The sequence below is a fragment of the Tenrec ecaudatus genome, chromosome 17 (genome assembly GCF_050624435.1).
Source record: "Tenrec ecaudatus isolate mTenEca1 chromosome 17, mTenEca1.hap1, whole genome shotgun sequence".
Classification (NCBI taxonomy): domain Eukaryota; kingdom Metazoa; phylum Chordata; class Mammalia; order Afrosoricida; family Tenrecidae; genus Tenrec; species Tenrec ecaudatus.
The window spans coordinates 69155723-69172815 of record NC_134546.1 but is presented as its reverse complement, the minus strand read 5'-3'; the positions used below and the strand labels follow the sequence as shown (position 1 = coordinate 69172815).

The 17093-nt window shown below is 40.5% G+C and overlaps 1 protein-coding gene across 1 annotated transcript in view; it reads left to right on the top strand.

The window, feature by feature from the left end:
• Positions 1-10600: 10600 nt before the first annotated feature.
• The window catches only part of LOC142430482 (uncharacterized), a 29174-nt gene continuing 22681 nt past the window's right edge, over positions 10601-17093 (top strand). Inside the window, 4 exon segments of the mRNA XM_075535572.1 lie at positions 10601-10796; positions 10799-11497; positions 11553-11699; positions 11783-11837. Of these exon segments, the coding sequence (XP_075391687.1) occupies positions 10601-10796; positions 10799-11497; positions 11553-11699; positions 11783-11837 (1097 nt within the window).

Sequence of the window (17093 nt, the reverse complement as noted above, 5' to 3'; positions counted from 1 at the left end):
CATTTGATGCCTCCCCAGTTTGATTGATTAAGCTTCCATTGAATTCCTTTTGGTCATTAACCAAGAATGTAGATCATCTTCCCCTTGCGGAGAATGCCTTACAAAATAGATTGCCTGCACTCCTTTCCATCCATCCCCCTCCAAGGGCCTGCCTAGATGTATCCCACTGCTCTGTCTCAGGCTCTTGGTTCTGCTGCCACCATGTCTCTGTTGCTGCTTCTCCCCTTCATGTCCATCTTGTGTCACAGCTGCCTGTCTGCTGGATTGAAGAGTTTCTATGCAAGAATCTGGGATCCAAAGGCCCCTACTCCTGCTTCTTCTTCCTTTTTAAAAAGTCATTTTGTAAGGGACTCATACAACTCCTAGTACAATCCATACATACATCAATTGTGTAAAGCACATTTTTACATTCGTTGCCCTCATCATTCTCAAAATATTTGCTCTCCACCCAAGCCCCTGGCATCAGGTCCTCATTTTTTCTCCTCCCTCCCCACTCCCTCCTAACTCATGAGCCCTTGATAATTTATAAATTGTTATTTTGTCATATATTTCTATGTCCCATTTTTCTGTTGTATGTCCCCCAGGGAGGAGGTCACATGTAGATCCTTGAAATAGGTTCCACCTTTCCAACCCACCCTCCCTATGCCCTTCCAGTATCACCACTCACACTACCAGTCCTGAGGGGATTATCTGCCATGGCTTCCCTGCATTTCCAGTTCCCATCTGCACCAGTGTACATCCCCTGGTCTACTCAGACCTGCAAGTCAGGATTCAGACCATGACAGTTGGAGGGGGGGAGGAAACACCCAGAAACTTGAGCAAAGTTGTATTTTTCATCGTTGCTACATCACACCCTGACTGTTTCATCTCCTCCCCAAGACCCTTCTGTAAGGGAATGTCCAGTGGCCTACAAATGGGCTTTGGGTCTCCACTCCACACTCCCCTGCTGATTCACTATGGTAAGATTTTTTGTTCTGATGATGCCTGATACCTGATCCCTTGACACCTTGTGATTGCACAGGCTGGTATGCTTCTTCCATGTGGGCTTTGTTGCTTCTGAGCTATATGGCCGCTTTTTGACCTTCAAGCCTTTAAGACCCCAGATGCTATATCTTTTGATAGCCGAGCACCATCAACTTTCTTCACCACATTTGCTTATGCACAAATTTGTCTTCAGCGATCATATTATGGAGATGAGCGTGCAATGTAATGACTCTTCTCCATCTATCTTGATCGTTAATTTGGCTTGGTAGCGTATTCTTGGGTTTGCATTGTTTTCCTTCAAATTTTTGAAAATGTTACTCCACTCTCTCCTCTTCTTCATAGTTTCTGCTGATAGGTCTGATCACATTCTTATTTGGGAACCTTTATATATGATTGTTTGTTTTCCCCTAGCTGCTCTCATGATTTTCTCCTTTTTCTCAAAGTTGGATAATTTAACTATTATGTGCCTTGATGACTTCTTCTTGGGATCCAGTCTTGCTGGGATTCTTTCAGCTTCCTGAATGGTTGCTAGGTTTTAATTCACTAAGCTGGGGAAGCTTTCCTCTAAGAATTCTCTCACTACTGTTGCAGATGACTGCGTCTTCCTCCAGTAAGCCAATAATTCTAATGATGTACTGCTTCATAGCATCAGACATAGCTCTTAAGTTTTCTTCAGCTTCTCTGATGATCTTATTAGATTTTTGTTCTCGTTTGTTGAAGTCTGCTTGGCTGTCCTCCAAGTCACTGATGTGGGTCTTTGATTCTTCCAGTTACTTGTTGAGGTCCATGAGTGTGCTACTGGTTTTTGTTATCTCCTCCCCAAGCTCCTGAATTTCTCTTTGATTTATGGTTTTTACCTTTTCTATAATTTCATCTTTTTTCTGTATTGTTTCCCTCATATCCCCTGACTCCAAGTAACATTCTGAAAATTTCTTTCTGTGGCAGCTCAATGTCTGCTTCCTCTATGCATGGCATTACGTTCAGGACATCTTCTGGCTTTGCCTTTTGTTTCTCTCCTTTTTTGGTTGAGGTTGTTGGGGCTGATGGCTGCTTGTGTTGCGTTGTTTTAGATGAGCCAGGTGCCATTTTCCAGGGAGTCGAAGAGCACTGGCTCTCTCTGCGAGACTTTGAACTGCCTATAGCTTATTTCACTATGGAATTAACCTACCACTTTGTCCTCCTGTGGCTTTCCTCTCAGGGGAGTGACCCAGAAGGGTTGCCTGCTTTGGTGTTGCAGAGGTTGGGCAGAGGCTCCTGCAGTAACTTTTGTTGAGGAGTGTTGGCCGAGCTGCCTTATGCCCCCTAGGCACAAAGGCAAGAAGGAGTTCCCCAGTCAGAAGTTGAGCAGAGTATCCCCTGTTGGGGGTCAGCAGGTATTTCCCCAGCCTCACTAGCTACACAGGGTGGAGCTCACCTAGCTCAGTGTGGCTCAGGTGTAAATGCCCTAGGCTAAGGAGAGTGGTCTGGAGTTTAACAGTAGAGTGTGAGAGACAAAGAAAGAGGAAAAGAGGAGAAAAAAAAGTTAAAAAGCAAGCCAAATGAGCCCGTGAGGGGCGGGGGAGGAGGAATATAGTGAAGCGATGGATACAAAGCAACAATGTAGCTGAGCCCTTATCCAGGCCAGAGGAGCTGCAAGGGTTTAATCCTTGTTCAGAGGTGGTAGCAGCAAGCTGTGGCTGTGTTGAGAAAAGGCCGCTGTACAGCCCTCCAAGACTGATAGGGTGACAGAGAGGAGATGCAAAGGTCTAGTGCCTGCCCCAAGCCAGGTGGTGGCAAACTGTGGCTGTTTTGAGACCAAGCCGCCCTACAGGCTCCAAATGGTCCTGGCTCTGGCAGAGACAGTGGCGGGGCAAAGGTCAAGCCCTAGCCGGCCTCCACTGAAGTAAACCAAAAGCCCCCAGCCCCTCAAAACCCCATGGGTCTGTGCCTACTTGTCTTTATGATGCTCCTCCTGCATTCTAGCAGTGTTCAATTATCTCTAAGTAACTCTCCTGGGTTGAATTCTGTGGAGTCCCTCTGGTGTTTGTTACTCCTTCGCCATCTTGCCGGAAGTCCCCCTGGTTCTTCTTTTTTGTTGGTAGTGAGATCCCACTACTACTGTTATGAATCAGGCGACCCCTGTGAAAGGATCCTTCGACCCCCAGAGGGGTCTCAACCCTTAGGTGGAGAACCACTGATCTAACTGCATTAGGTACTACAAATAATGATACATTAAAAATGTTATCTCTATTGGGATTCAAAAGTGCACTCATTATTGGGGGATATATACTTCTTCATTTACATTTATATGTAATTTATATATGTATAGATATAAATTTCAATCTAATAAATGTCATATAAGTGTTTATTATGGAGCCCTGTTTTTGACATGTGTTAAGTGTTGGACTTCTATCCTCAAGGTCAGAGGTACACACCCATTAGCATCCTGTCATGGCTTTAGAATCTTGGAAGCTCTGTACAGCAGTTCTCCTGTGTCCTATCTGCAGCTTAGATGTCTAACTCTACTTGATGGTGAGTTTAAAAGTGTTTCTAAAGTGATTTTACAATTTATAGTTCTTCTATAAAATAATCTTTAGTTTATAATAGCTCTTTATATAGCCCATGTAAAATGTTTCCAGATGCTTTAATTAACATACTCATCTTAAAGGTTCATTGATTTGTCATTCTCTTTGAGAGTCACACAGTAAGGAATTGGTAGTTTGTATGCTGTGAGGTAGGGATCCAACTCTTTGTTTATTTTTTATATTTATATTTGATTGCCCAATCTCTATTTGTTATAAAGTAATCTTTTATTCACATGTATGCAAATTATGAGTTTTAGATTTTATTGCTCATGGTATAAGCATGTTTCCCATTACTCAATAAGGGCACCGTTAACAGTATTGGGGACTTTGGGTGTTAAGAAGAGGGAAAGAACAGTAACAGCATCTGGACCTACTGGTTATGTGTTACTTACACTGTATTCTCCCATCAGCCTGCCGATGGTGCATCACCAGCAGCTTAGAGGAAGGAGGAAGAGTGCCTTGTATTATTACTTTTGGGATTTCCTCACTAGAGATTGAAATTTGTGAGCATCATTAGAGCTGATCCAGATAAGACAGAGCATCCCAGTTGCCTGTAGTGTCCTAAGGACCAAAGAAAATGGCCAAGGCTCAGGTGCTTCTGATGTGTTTTATCCTTTTCTGTATTTCCTACTGGAATTGTAGGAGCCTGTATAATACTGATTCAGTTCATTGGAAAAGCAGAATTTTGAAATAGTAGAAGTTAGAGCTAAACTTTTACTCTGATTTCAACATTTGGCTGGAGAAGATTAGGAATATATTGATCATAGGATTAACAATAAACTATTGACATTGAACATAATATACCACTGAGGATTCTTTGGATGACATTATCTTCCAGCTCATAATTATTATTCTATGGCCAGCATATCATTCAAATGATATGCTATGCATGGTTTTTAAGGAGAAATAAAATCACTTCTTTAGGAGAGTTCAGCAGTCCATGGGATTTTTGTTTGAGTAAGTTTCTTTAATGCTTCTTTCTGAAGGTGATGTCCAATATTCTCCCACACAGCAGCATTCTCATTAATGCATCTAAAATCGGCCTTGTAGCACTAGTGGTTTAAAAATGGTTGACAGCATCTCAACTCCTCTATTTATAGATGCAGGAAAGATAATCAACCGTCAACATCAGCTCTGATTTGTATGAGGTAGAGCTAAACAGACCTGCACCTTCCAAGGGTTTTCGAGTTCTGACACCAGTATCTGTGCCACACTCCTCTCCTATTCAGCTCATTAATTTTTTGCAGTGGCCATGGACTAATTACAGTCCAGAGTCACAGGTACAAGTTTTATTCAGTAACAGAGTGTAATTTGGTATGAGAATCAATAGGCTACACATTGACTTTCATATTAAAGAACCATGTAGGCACATTTCCTCTTTTTCATGGAAGGCCTGTTTTCCCTATCCCCTATCAAACATTTTTCCTTCTAAAGATAGGCTCATTTCTTAGTTCCATCTTTATATGTTCCTCTCAACTCCTTTTGAATATCCTCTTTTGATATTGCCTTCCTGTCCCACTATCTTGGCTGAAAAGCCCTTTCTGGACCTGTCACCATTGGCTCTGTCACTGTGTCCCTTCTGCCCTAGTAATTGTCTCCTTTGGTGCAGTTCTTGACCCATGAATAGTACAGTTCATTTTGCAGGATTAGCTGTAGACCAATCCCTATGAGGTAGAGGTTCTAGATTGTCCATAATTTTCTCAGCAACATCTCATAATACTCAATAGTCATCAAGTAAATAAATCTCTCTTCAAGATGTTGAAAATGGTGAGTCCCAAATCTATATAGAGGTCAGGAATCAGTCTGAAGGGTTCTCCTCATTGATGTGTTTGCAAAGGCTGATGAACCAGATCATCAGGTCAGACAACAGTGCAGTGTCTCACAAAGTGAAGTTGTTGAATCTGGTCAGATAATAGTTTGCAGGGGCTGGGGAATATAAATGGGAAGGTCAGACAGCAAGCTGTTGACTCATGGAGTGGAAGAAACTCTCAAGTAAGTTCACACAGGTGGCTCGCAGTTGTCATTCAAAGAAATGGCTCATGAATTTCTGGAAGTTGCAAATCCCTAATCCATGGTTCATTCTGAACTGTGTGGCTTCAGGGGCTAATAAAACCAAATCAACAGTTCAGATGACAGGCCAGTGTCTCACTGTCTCTTCTCAAACCATGCCTGCAGGCAATTCTCTCTCCCCCTCTTAATATGATGGCTTCTAGGTCCAACCTAGCTCCTTCCCTGACTAGACAAGATTAGGAAGACTCCAGATGTCTACCCAACAGAACTAGGAGGGGCCCCTTGGGGAGCATGTGGTGAAAGATGGCAGGTTCAAGAGGACCTTGCAAGTAAAGTTAAGGTAATTCGGTCCAAAGGTGGCTGAGGAGAATTTGTCCTAAGGTTGTCAAGAGGAGCTTGTCCTAAGGTGGCCATTAAGAGCTTAGAAAGTTGTTCTGCACTCAGGAAGGGAGATAATGTCTGTGAACATTCTGATCTTGGTTCTGAGTTATAGCTTCTTGTTCCTGATCCCGAGTTGTACCTTGTTCATTAATAGACCACTTTGATCTATTGAGTGTTGTGAGACAACAGCAACAGATTATCAAACCCAGAAGTGAGACAGAGTGGTGTAGAAGGAATGACTTGTTTTAGAGTTGACAAAAAAATGTTGCAGAGTTGAGGTATGTTTGACCTCCCCCATCTGCACTGTTCCCAGTACTTACTGCCACTGAAGGTACTGCGCCTCTTATACTGGTGATGCTGGTAGAAACCCTTATTCCATTTAATAACAAATAGGTGTTTATCTACTTTGTGTGATTATAAAGCTGAGCTATTTCTAGAACATTCAGATAATGTCACTGGAACTCAGAATTCTCATGTTATGAGTGGGTGCATTATTTTCGGGCACTGGGGTCCCCAACACTCCAAAAGTGATCCTCAGGAGTGACATTGCAATTGTGGCAAATATTAAAAGACAGAGAGCAGACAGCCGGACACAGGGGCTCTCTTCCCATGTCAGGACTGAAAGAGTGAATATATTTTCCAATGGGTATGTATAATGGAGCTTACAGATCTTTCCATAAGGCGTTTATGTCATGTAGTTAGAATGTACGGAGTTAATGGGTCATATCATAAGTGGGTAAAATTCTAAACAAGCAAGATGCTGAGTTACCATCTCAACCTTGTGTTAATTGACTTCAAACCAGCCCTGTGCCCTCCCCAGGCGTTTGCTACATTTATGTTGGGATGGCTCTAGAACTTGATTGCTCAGATATACAGATAACCTTCAGGCATAGTGAAGTAGCCAGGCACAGAAATGATTCATCTACTATGGGAGCTCCTTTAAGTCTGCTCCTTAATGTAGAGCTAGCTATTGTGGGGGGCACATTATTTGACCTGGAGAATGTGTATTTGAAAACATTTATTTCTCAGAACACTGGATATCTTTCTAAAAATAGGGCTAGTTTTCTGGTTCGATGGTCGTGAATGTAGAAACAAGGTAAAATATTTTCTACCAAGTCCTCAATTAATGACACATTATGTAATGAACTACCACAATAGTTTTTATTACTGTTTTGCTTTCTTTACTGTAAGATATTTAAAAAAAAACTTCAAATGGAAAATACTTCATTAAGTAGACTCCTCTTACTACAGGAACCACTGACATTCAACGATGTGGCTGTAAAGTTCCCCCCGGGAGGAATGGCACCTCCTGAACCCTGCTCAGAAAACCCTGTATCAGGATGTGATGTTGGAGAACTATCGCAACCTGGTTTCCATTGGTGAGGAGAATTCTCAAGTCATTGACCTCGTCACTTGCTTTTCCTATCTTATGTGTTAAAAACTTTGCGGTGTTTGTGGTATTCTCAAAGAGGTAGATTCTCATTGCATTGTCTCATCCTAGGTTAGTGGGTTAGGTCTCCTACCCTTGAGAGAACACTATTTAATTTTTTCCTTTAAACATTATTTTCCTAAAAATACAAAATTCGGCAGGCTTTACAAATGTTACGTTAATGTTTGTGTCTAAGATTCTGTAATTTCTCATAAACAGGTTCTCTAGTTGTCACCCCAGAAGCTTTCTCTCAGTTGGAACAAGAGAACTGTGTTTGGTATTAGAAGCAAGCTATAAGGGAATTTTCCCAGATGCATGGTCAAAATACCTTAAGGGGAATTGGCTGGGGTAGTTGATTCAACAGGGAGAAGGCCTCCTATCTATGATAGGTGTCCAAAAATGCATAAAAGTGTGTGCTACTTTGAATATGAGAGTTCACTTGTCCTAGATGTTGGGGGAAGTATACCTGTAGCTCTTATGAGATTAGATTTCCATTTTCTTATTTTACACTATTGTATGTTTGCTTCCATAATTTTCTTTAACATTCTGAAATTTTCCCTTCTTTTATGTTTCCACTTTACTAAGAAAATCTGTCTTGTGAGCCTCTCTCCAAACAGAGAACTCTGAATTTGTAGCTGTCCTCTGAATACAGCACATTCCTCCCCTACTGAGTAAGAATGGATTGCCATTTGCAGTATGCAGTACCATCTTGCATCTTGAGCTCCCACCATAAACGGGTCTCTTTTGTGCTTCCTTAGCTTCCCCCCTTGGAGTGTCTCTAAAGATTTGGTGTCCATTTTCTCATTCGTTATCCTGTTCCTTTAAAGTTTTCTTCATGCAGGTGATATCAGTTCTTTCTGTTTTCTTAGAGAGATGGTCAAATTGCCTTTTCTGTTGAAATTCTTTAACAGACATGTTTCTCCATATTTTATTCCTCTTGTTGAAACACATTTAAGACTTCTGCTATTTTTAGCTATCTAAAATTATCTTCCTAGCAAGAATATTGTTATCAGCTTAGAAAATACTTTACACACTGTACCTTCAATATTTTTGTACCTGTAAGATTTTTATTTTAAGTTGTCTCTTCCTCCAATAATTTTCTAAGTGGAAAGGGCATTTTTAATATCTTATATTCTTGCTTTTTTCATTAAGCACATGTCTGCCGTAGATTCCTTAGTATACAGTGTGCCTTCCTTAGGCCCACGATTTCTTAACAGGTCCAATACATGAAAGATTACCTTTGCTGCTCTAAAGAACATTTTTGCAGTATATTCCAATAGATTTTATTGCTGTTATTCAAACAATGCACAGTATATTCAATATTGCTCTGTTTTCTTTTCTGTCTTTTGAGTAGCCTTTTCGTTTCCATATGTAAGTTGGCTTTCATGTCATCCCACATCCCATCTGTTCTCTGTCATTAGACTTCAGTCAGACTTTTATTCCTCAAGATTATTCTTTACATAGTCTCTAAGCTTTGTGCTTGCAGGCATATGAATATTAGTCTACCACTGACAAAATTATACATCAGGGAAAATATTGAAGTGGTTTTTTTTGGATAATGAATATGATGCCAATCTTCTTGAATTTGTCAATCTCAACCTTATAAACCACTTGATTATCTAATTAAAAATAGCCAGTACCAGTCTATTAAAGTTGAATAATGCATACACTATCAAATTTTACCATTCCATTTTGTTTAGACAACTTGCAGATTTTTCATGATAACATTGCATATATGCCATTTTCAATTACTAGAGGATATTTACAGCTATTTTTTCTCATTTTCAGTCATGCCATGTCAAGCACTGAAGGTCCCCAAAGCTCTTCCTTTATCCACATCATTACTGTTGACTGTACTTTGAGGATTTAGTACATCTTCAGTGTTATTTCATTGCCATTAAACCTGAGGGGTTCATGTACCAGAAGTCGATCACCAAGTCTTCCTCCCAGTCCCTATTTTTGGAGATTCCACTAAGACCTGTGCACCGTGGGTGGTCCTGCTTGTATTTGAAACACTGGGTGGCAGTGCTCCTGGCATCACAGCAACCTGCACGCCACCACAGGACAGCACTGTAAGATGAGTGCTGTGAGCTAGAATACAGGCTTCATAAAAATAAAGAATGTGTTTCTGTACCATAATCCCTTTCACATATACCTGTAAAAATGGTTTTCTCCCAAGTAGAACATTTGGCATGTTTCACATTCCCAACTTTGTCTAGTACTTAGTTGTTTTTCAGTTAGATTGATGCAATGAATACATCTAACCTCTACCAACTGGAATTAGCAAGTCTTATCACTCCTGTGGTCTATTGGTCTCAATGTCTTCCTTCTGTTATGTTTGTTATATGTTTTCATGTACTTCTTTAAGCAAATATCAAATCTGTGTCCATTCATCACTTTCACATCCAACCTGATATATATAATAACTATTTTTATCATTTGGATTGTTTACATGATTGTATTTCGTCCAATGGGTAACAAAAATCAAGCATAATGTTTTATTTATATTCATATAAGAGGGTTGTCACTAAAGATCTACTTTGTATCAATGCGTATTTTAAGGGCTGCATTGTAAACCAATTTGTTGAAAAGAGCCAATGTTCTGTTCTTTTATAGAAATCCAGAAAGATGATGATCATTTGCTTGAGCACTTGCAATGTGAAAGACGCGTGGACAGAATAGAACAATGCTATACATTTAATACATATTCTCAGCATAAAAATAATTTTCCTCTAAAGGAAACTTATGAGATGTTTTGATTACATGAACAAATTATAAAATCAGATTTAATCATTGTAGAATTAAATCAGAACAGAAGAAACAAAATACAGAAGTCAGTTTTGCTCAGTGAAGATGAGAAGGCTTTTTTCCACATTGAACAAGAGCAATTTTGTACTGAAATGAAATTCCCTGAGTGTGAACCACCCAGGCTCATTAAGTCACAATGCATTCAGCATCAGGAGTCTGATGAAATTGAGAAAACACACACAGGTAATAAATGTGGGACAACCTTCACTGATGACTCTGTGCTCTATGAGCACCAGATTATTGATATACTAGATAAGACCCATGAATGTAGTCAGTGTGAGCAAAATTTCAAGAAAGTGTTCAAACTCAATGAACATTATCAAAAAAGTCATGAAGGACAAAGCTATATAAATGTTTGCAATGTGGCAAAACTTTCCACAGTGTGTCATACCTCAAGGGTCATCGAGAACCTCATGTCACAGGAATGTCCTATGTATACAGAGAATGTGGGAAAGGCTTGACCAGGAAGAGTGATCTCACTGCTCATCAGCAAACTCATACTGGAGAGAAACCCCATGTATGTGGTGAATGTGGCAAAGGCTTTATCCAGAAGAGTTCTCTCACTTTTCATTGGCGAACTCATACTGGAGAAAAACCCCACATATGTGGTGAATGTGGTAAAGATTTATCAGGAAGAGTATGCTTAGTGTTCATCAGCGAACTCATACTGGAGAGAAATCCCATGTATGTGGTCATTGTGGAAAAGCCTTTCTCAGGAAGTATGGTCTCACTGTTCATCAGCTAAATCATACTGGAGAGAAACCCCATGTATGTGGTGAATGTGGCAAAGGCTTTATCCAGAAGACTTCTCTCACTGTTCATCAGCGAACTCATTCTGGAGGGAAACCCCATGTATGTGGTGAATGTGGCAAAGCCTTTATCCAGAAGAATGCTCTCACTGTTCATCAGCTAACTCATACTGGAGAGAAACCCCATGTATGTGGTGAATGTGGAAAAGCTTTTATCAGAAAGTGCAAACTTACTGATCATCAACGAGCTCATATAGGAGGGAAACCCCATGTATGTGGTCAATGTGGAGAAGCATTTACCTTGAAGCATGCTCTCACTGTTCATCAGCGAACTCATACTGGAGACAAAACCCATGTATGTGGTGACTGTGGTAAAGCCTTTATCACGAAGACTCATCTCACTATTCATCAGAAAACTCATACTGGAGAGAAACCCCATGTATGTGGTGACTGTGGAAAAGGCTTTATCCAGAAGTCTACTCTCACTGTTCATCAGCGCACTCATACTGGAGATAAACCACATAAATGTAGTAAATGTGGCAAAAGCTTCATTCGTAAAGGAAGTCTCAAAAGTCATCTACACATTCACAGGAGAAAATCCGTATGTATGTGGTGAGTGTGGCAAAGGCTTTATTCAGAAGAAAAATCATACTGGTGAGAAACCCCATGTATGTAGTCAATGTGGAAAAGCCTTTCTCAGAAAGGATGGACTCACTGTTCATCGGAGAACTCATACTGGAGAGAAATCCCATATATGTAGTGAATGTGGCAAAAGCTTCATTCATAAAGGAAATCTCAAAACTCATCTACAAATTCACAGGAGGAAAACCTCTATGTATTTGGTGAGTGTGGTAAAGCTTTCAGCCAGATGCAATGCCTTACAGCACATCAGAGATCTCACACAGGCTAGAAGCCCTTTGCATGAATTAAATGTGGAACATCTCATATGTGGACGTCAGATCTCATTAAACATGAGAATTTTCAACAAGAACACCTTTCATTGGTGTTAGTGTAACAAAGTTTTCAAAACTAAGGAAGAGGTGCTGGAGTTTGGCCTGAGCCAAGTGTGTGAACGGACAGTTGTGGCTTTCCACATGGGTACCCATGTTCTGTGTTGCTGTCCCTCTACTGACATGGCCCCCCATTTTGGGGTCAGATGACTTTCCAGACTTCCACAGAATGTATGCTCTTCCAGCTTTCAGTGCCTGAAAGAGAGCTGAACCTGGTGTTTCTGGTTCACAGATGTACCAACCAGTAGAATGCCCACCTAGTTGCCAGTTGTGCCTGCCACACTTGCATTCTCTTTGTTACCTCCCGCTCCCACCGGAGACAGCACAGAAGTACCATAAAATAAAAATAAAGAAAATAGAAGATGTGTGGGAACAATTCATCCTGGGGATGAATGGACCACAGTGAGCCTCAACATCCACAACCCTGAGAGAAGAACTAGATGGTGCCCAGCTTCCACTGCTAATAACTCTAAAGGGATCACAAAAAACGGTCCTGATTTGAGTGGGAGAAGAAAGTGGAACAAATCAAAATCATAAAATAGATCAGGCTTACTGATCTGATGTAGACTTGGAATCCCCAAATTATGGCCTCTAGTGACTCTTCTCTCTTGGACCTGTATTCAATCCTCTGACTCAGATTTCAGCCCAACAATATACAGGCTTAGAGGGGAAGAATTACATCTGAGAGGTATACACTCCTTAGAAAACTCAACGATTGTAAATCAAAAGGACAGCATTTGCTTATGGATAAAAACTTTTGAAAACAAGAAGGAATAGGAAAGAAGGATGAATAATATAAAAACACAAGGAGGGCTGAAGTGGGAAGAAGGCTGGTATGTCTTGGGAATTACAATCAATGTATGAATGTGGCAACCACATACATGGGGTTTCTCTTCAATTTACTCTAAAGTTTTAAATCATAAAAAATTTTTTAAAAAATGAAGAGCTCATGTCTCATCAATGCTTTCTTGTAGGGTAGTTACCAGGTAGCTGTAATGAGTGTGGGTAACAAATTTTTACCTGTGTTTCTAAGTTTTCTTGACATAAATCTACAAAATTTAAAAGCATTAAATTCAGTCAAGATGGGAAACTCTCCACGAGTAGTCATATGACATCACATACCAGTGATGTCATGCAGAAGGAAATCTCTGGCAATATAGTGACTTTGCAAATACCCTCGTTGGTATCTCTCTGTCAGTAAACTACATTAGGATTTTAACCACTAAGTCTACTGCACTTGGAAAAAGTAGCAGAAAGGGCACAAGCTCAAGGAAGTATAATCTACAGACATAGCTATTTACATAGATTTTGATATTGAGATATATGCCACAGTAAAATACTGGTAAAAATAATCTGGCTCAAAGACAATAAAGATATTCCACACGGTTTAGGCTGCATTCTTTACAGAGGAAAGGGCAAGTATTTAAATCAGGCTATTCGGAGGGCTTACTCTACCTGAACTTTGAACATACTATACGGCCACTGTAGTCAAAACAGAGTGGTACTGGCATAATGACAGATATTCAGACCAATGGAAAAAAGCTGAAGACCCAGAAATAAAAACATCAGCATACAGGCAAGTGATCTTTGATAAGGTTCCAAAAAATATTAAATGGGAAGCAGATGCCATCTTCAATAAATGGTGCCAGAAATATTGATATTATCTGCAGAAAAATGAAGCAAGACCCTTACCTCACTTTGTACTTCTTTTTCTTTTGAATTCATTTTTTTTGAGAATTTGTTAATATTTGTTTCCTAACAACAGTATTGGCATAGACAATATTTTCTAGGGTGTTCTAAGGAAATTATTGCACAATGTGCACTAGTGAGTATTCATTAGAATGAAGAAATTCAAGATATATCTGAGGGTGTGGACAAAGTTTGAGACGCAACGTGATCATTTTTTTACTGCATTAAATATTTCTAACTTTGACAACAAATGGCAGTAGGTAGTATCTGAATTGTAAACTGAGGTCTGAACAATACATAGTGCTCTGAAATCTGCCTGGTGAAAGATGGACAAACCCCATTCCAATGAAATGAAGGCATGGTCAGATGCATGAAGGTTCCCTAGACTCTATGCACGGTGGTCCCTGGAGAAGTGCTGACAAGGTGGGGAAAACACAGCTTCTGAGAGGAAAGCCTCACTGCCTTCATTCTCTGCCTCTGCTGAAACTGAGTTTGTGTCTGTGCTCACACTGACTTCCCATAACCATGTCTCTGGCACAGTAATACATGACTGTGTCCTCAGGATTCACAGAGCTCAGTTTTAAATACATGTTCTGGGAGGTGTCCCTTGTGATGCTGACTCAGTACTGGAGAGCTGGAGTATACGTTGTGCCCCCATTCTCCCATATTATCCCAATCCACTCCAGATCCTTTCCTGGAGCTTGGTGGACCCAGATCACATGACAGATGGTTAAAGAGAATCTAGAGACAAAACAAGTGAGAGATAGGGTCTGTGAGGGCCTCACTAGTCCAGGGCCTGACTCTTGTAGCTGCACCTTGGCCTGTACAGCTGGGGATAGAGAGAAACCCAGTGAGTTGTGCTCGGATGCTGCACTCCCAGACTTCATGTCTGACTCCCTGAACCACTCACCTCCCTGAGTTGCCAGAAAGAGGAAAACCCACACTTGCTTCATGTTCATGTGGATAAGATTCGTGACACCCAGAAAATGCTCTCCCGGTGAGAAGGAATATGAATTTAAGTCCATGCGTGCTGTGGTTTCATTTGGGTTCTTGTCAGGCATTTGCGTGTGGGAGGTGCATGGTATGTAAAGGTGGAAAGGGCTGAATGGGGCCCCTGCCTCTGGGACTCACTAGAAATCGATGCTGGTGGAGTCCTTGGAAGAACACAGCCCTCTCTCTGAGGTCTTCACTCTACCAATCATGCAGAAGCTGTGCAGATTTTAAGTTTAATGTAGCTTTACATCCACTACCATCAGAAGTACACAGATGATCTGGTGAAATTAAAGACAATCTGTATCCTTAGCATGCAATGGAATCAAGACTAGGCCTACCTGAATCTTGTCATTCCTTTGACCACATAGGGAAACAAGTATATGTCATCCCTAAAACTCCTTTCCCCTATAACATTTCAGAATATTTGGGAAAGGATAAAAGATACTCTTATATTCTATATTTAATACTGGAATAAAAGTGTTTCCTGACAACAAGGTTATTTCTGGGGTTACAGGAACCCACAGAAATCATAAGAAGGTCATTTTTCTTCCCATGGATTAGTACCCTCTGTGGGTGATGGGTGTTCTGAGCTTCCTGCTGACAGCAACCCATCACATACAGGAGAGGTGTTTCCTGGGCTTACACTGTCTTCCAACTTCTGTGGGGCACACAGTAACATTTTCTCTGGTCATAAGCATTCAGACTGTTGGTCAGGAGTGTTACCTGGAGTTGTCTCTGCAGATTTCCAAACACAGGCAGTGGAGCTACCATAGTGGTCAGCACAGCAGCTCTAACTGCAGTCTGTATCCAGGCTCCCGTGGGTCCTTAGCACCCCTGCAAGTCAACTTTCTCCCTGAGGTTATTTTTATCTCTGGTCCCTCAGTGGGAAAAGCTTTAGAGGTAGAGTGCTACAAGTTGCAAACACTGTGAGCTGGATACAGTGAAAGGAAGTATGATCTGCAGACATACTATTTATACAGATTTTGATATTGAGATATACGCCATAATAAAATACTGGTAAAGAAAATCTGGCTCAAAGACAAAGATATTCTACAGAATTTAGGCTGCATTCTTTACAGAGGAACGGGGAAGTATTTAAATCAGGTTTCTATTTAAAATAATAGAAACAGGAACTTTTTAGTTAATTATTCGATGTTAAGGGGAAAGTTTCTAGTCAGAATAATTTTGGGGGTGGTATTCTGTTATGTTTGATAGGAAATTTTGTAGATGTTGGTAATTGTTGAAAACAATAATCTAGTGCACTGAACCACACCTGAGAAGAATGTTGCAAATAGTATTTTGCTGCATGTTTCATGAGAAAAATATGTTCTAATATATGACAGAAAGTTTTACACACATAGCTGGAAACTGATGGAAATTCTTTCCAGTACAACATTTCAAAAACTTTAAAATATTGAACAGGAAAAGGGATTATGATATAAACCAATAACTGAATTTACAAGAAAAAAATTCATAATGAAATAGTCTATGTTTATTATTTTATTGTTTGTTTTTTGCCCAACCCATCTTATAGTTAGCTGTGGTCGTCATATAATCATTTGTCAATTTGACAGGATTAAGAGTGAAGGGGTGGAGTCTAGCCAGTTAATCAGATCATAGCCAATGTGGCCTCTGTGTTGGCATGGCCTTCTCCTGAGGATTCTGGGAACTCCTGCATTCCTCCTTGGATGTAGGACTCTATCTCTGTCTCTGTCTCTGTCTGTTGACTCCCTGGGAGACATTGCAGCTGACAAGACACATGGAACTAGGCGAGTGCCCTCAGCTGGAGAAACCACGTGGACCCATGCCAGCGCTGAGATGCTTACAATGCCACCGGATCCAGAAGACTTCCCACCCACTGGCCTGTGGTCTTCCTGTATTTGGCATCATTGTATTTGTTCTGTGAGTCTGAAGAAGACTTTAAAAATAGGTATCGGACATGTGGTCTAAGATTGAACTTAAGGACTTGATCTGGACTAGGCTGGGGTGTTTTCTCAATATTTGATTGCTCTTGTATATAAAGCTATTTATTTCTCAAGGACATGAGTGTCTATGAATTTGTTTTTCTAGTCTACCCAGAGTAACACACATACCATATCATTTACAGTTCATTCGCATCAAGCAGTATTTTATGATTGCTACTACAATCAGTATGAAAACATCCGCTTCTTTCTTGAACTCTTTAATATCGGCTCCCTTTTACCCTACCCCCTGCCCCACTGTACCTCCAAGAAACCCTTGTTTGTCTTGCTGCCTCTATACTTTCATCAATTCTGGGTTCATATACTGTTAAACCAAAAAACACATAACAAAACTCTAGAGTACTACCCCCAATTACAAATTACATCTGAGATGAACCCCAATAGGATTAGAAGTTGAGGAGAAGGCAGTCTAAGTGTAGTCTTCTGTCCTTCCCTGGAGTCCAGGACTGAGCTAGATGTGTTTAGGATCAATTATGTCAGTCTGGCTCCTGGCA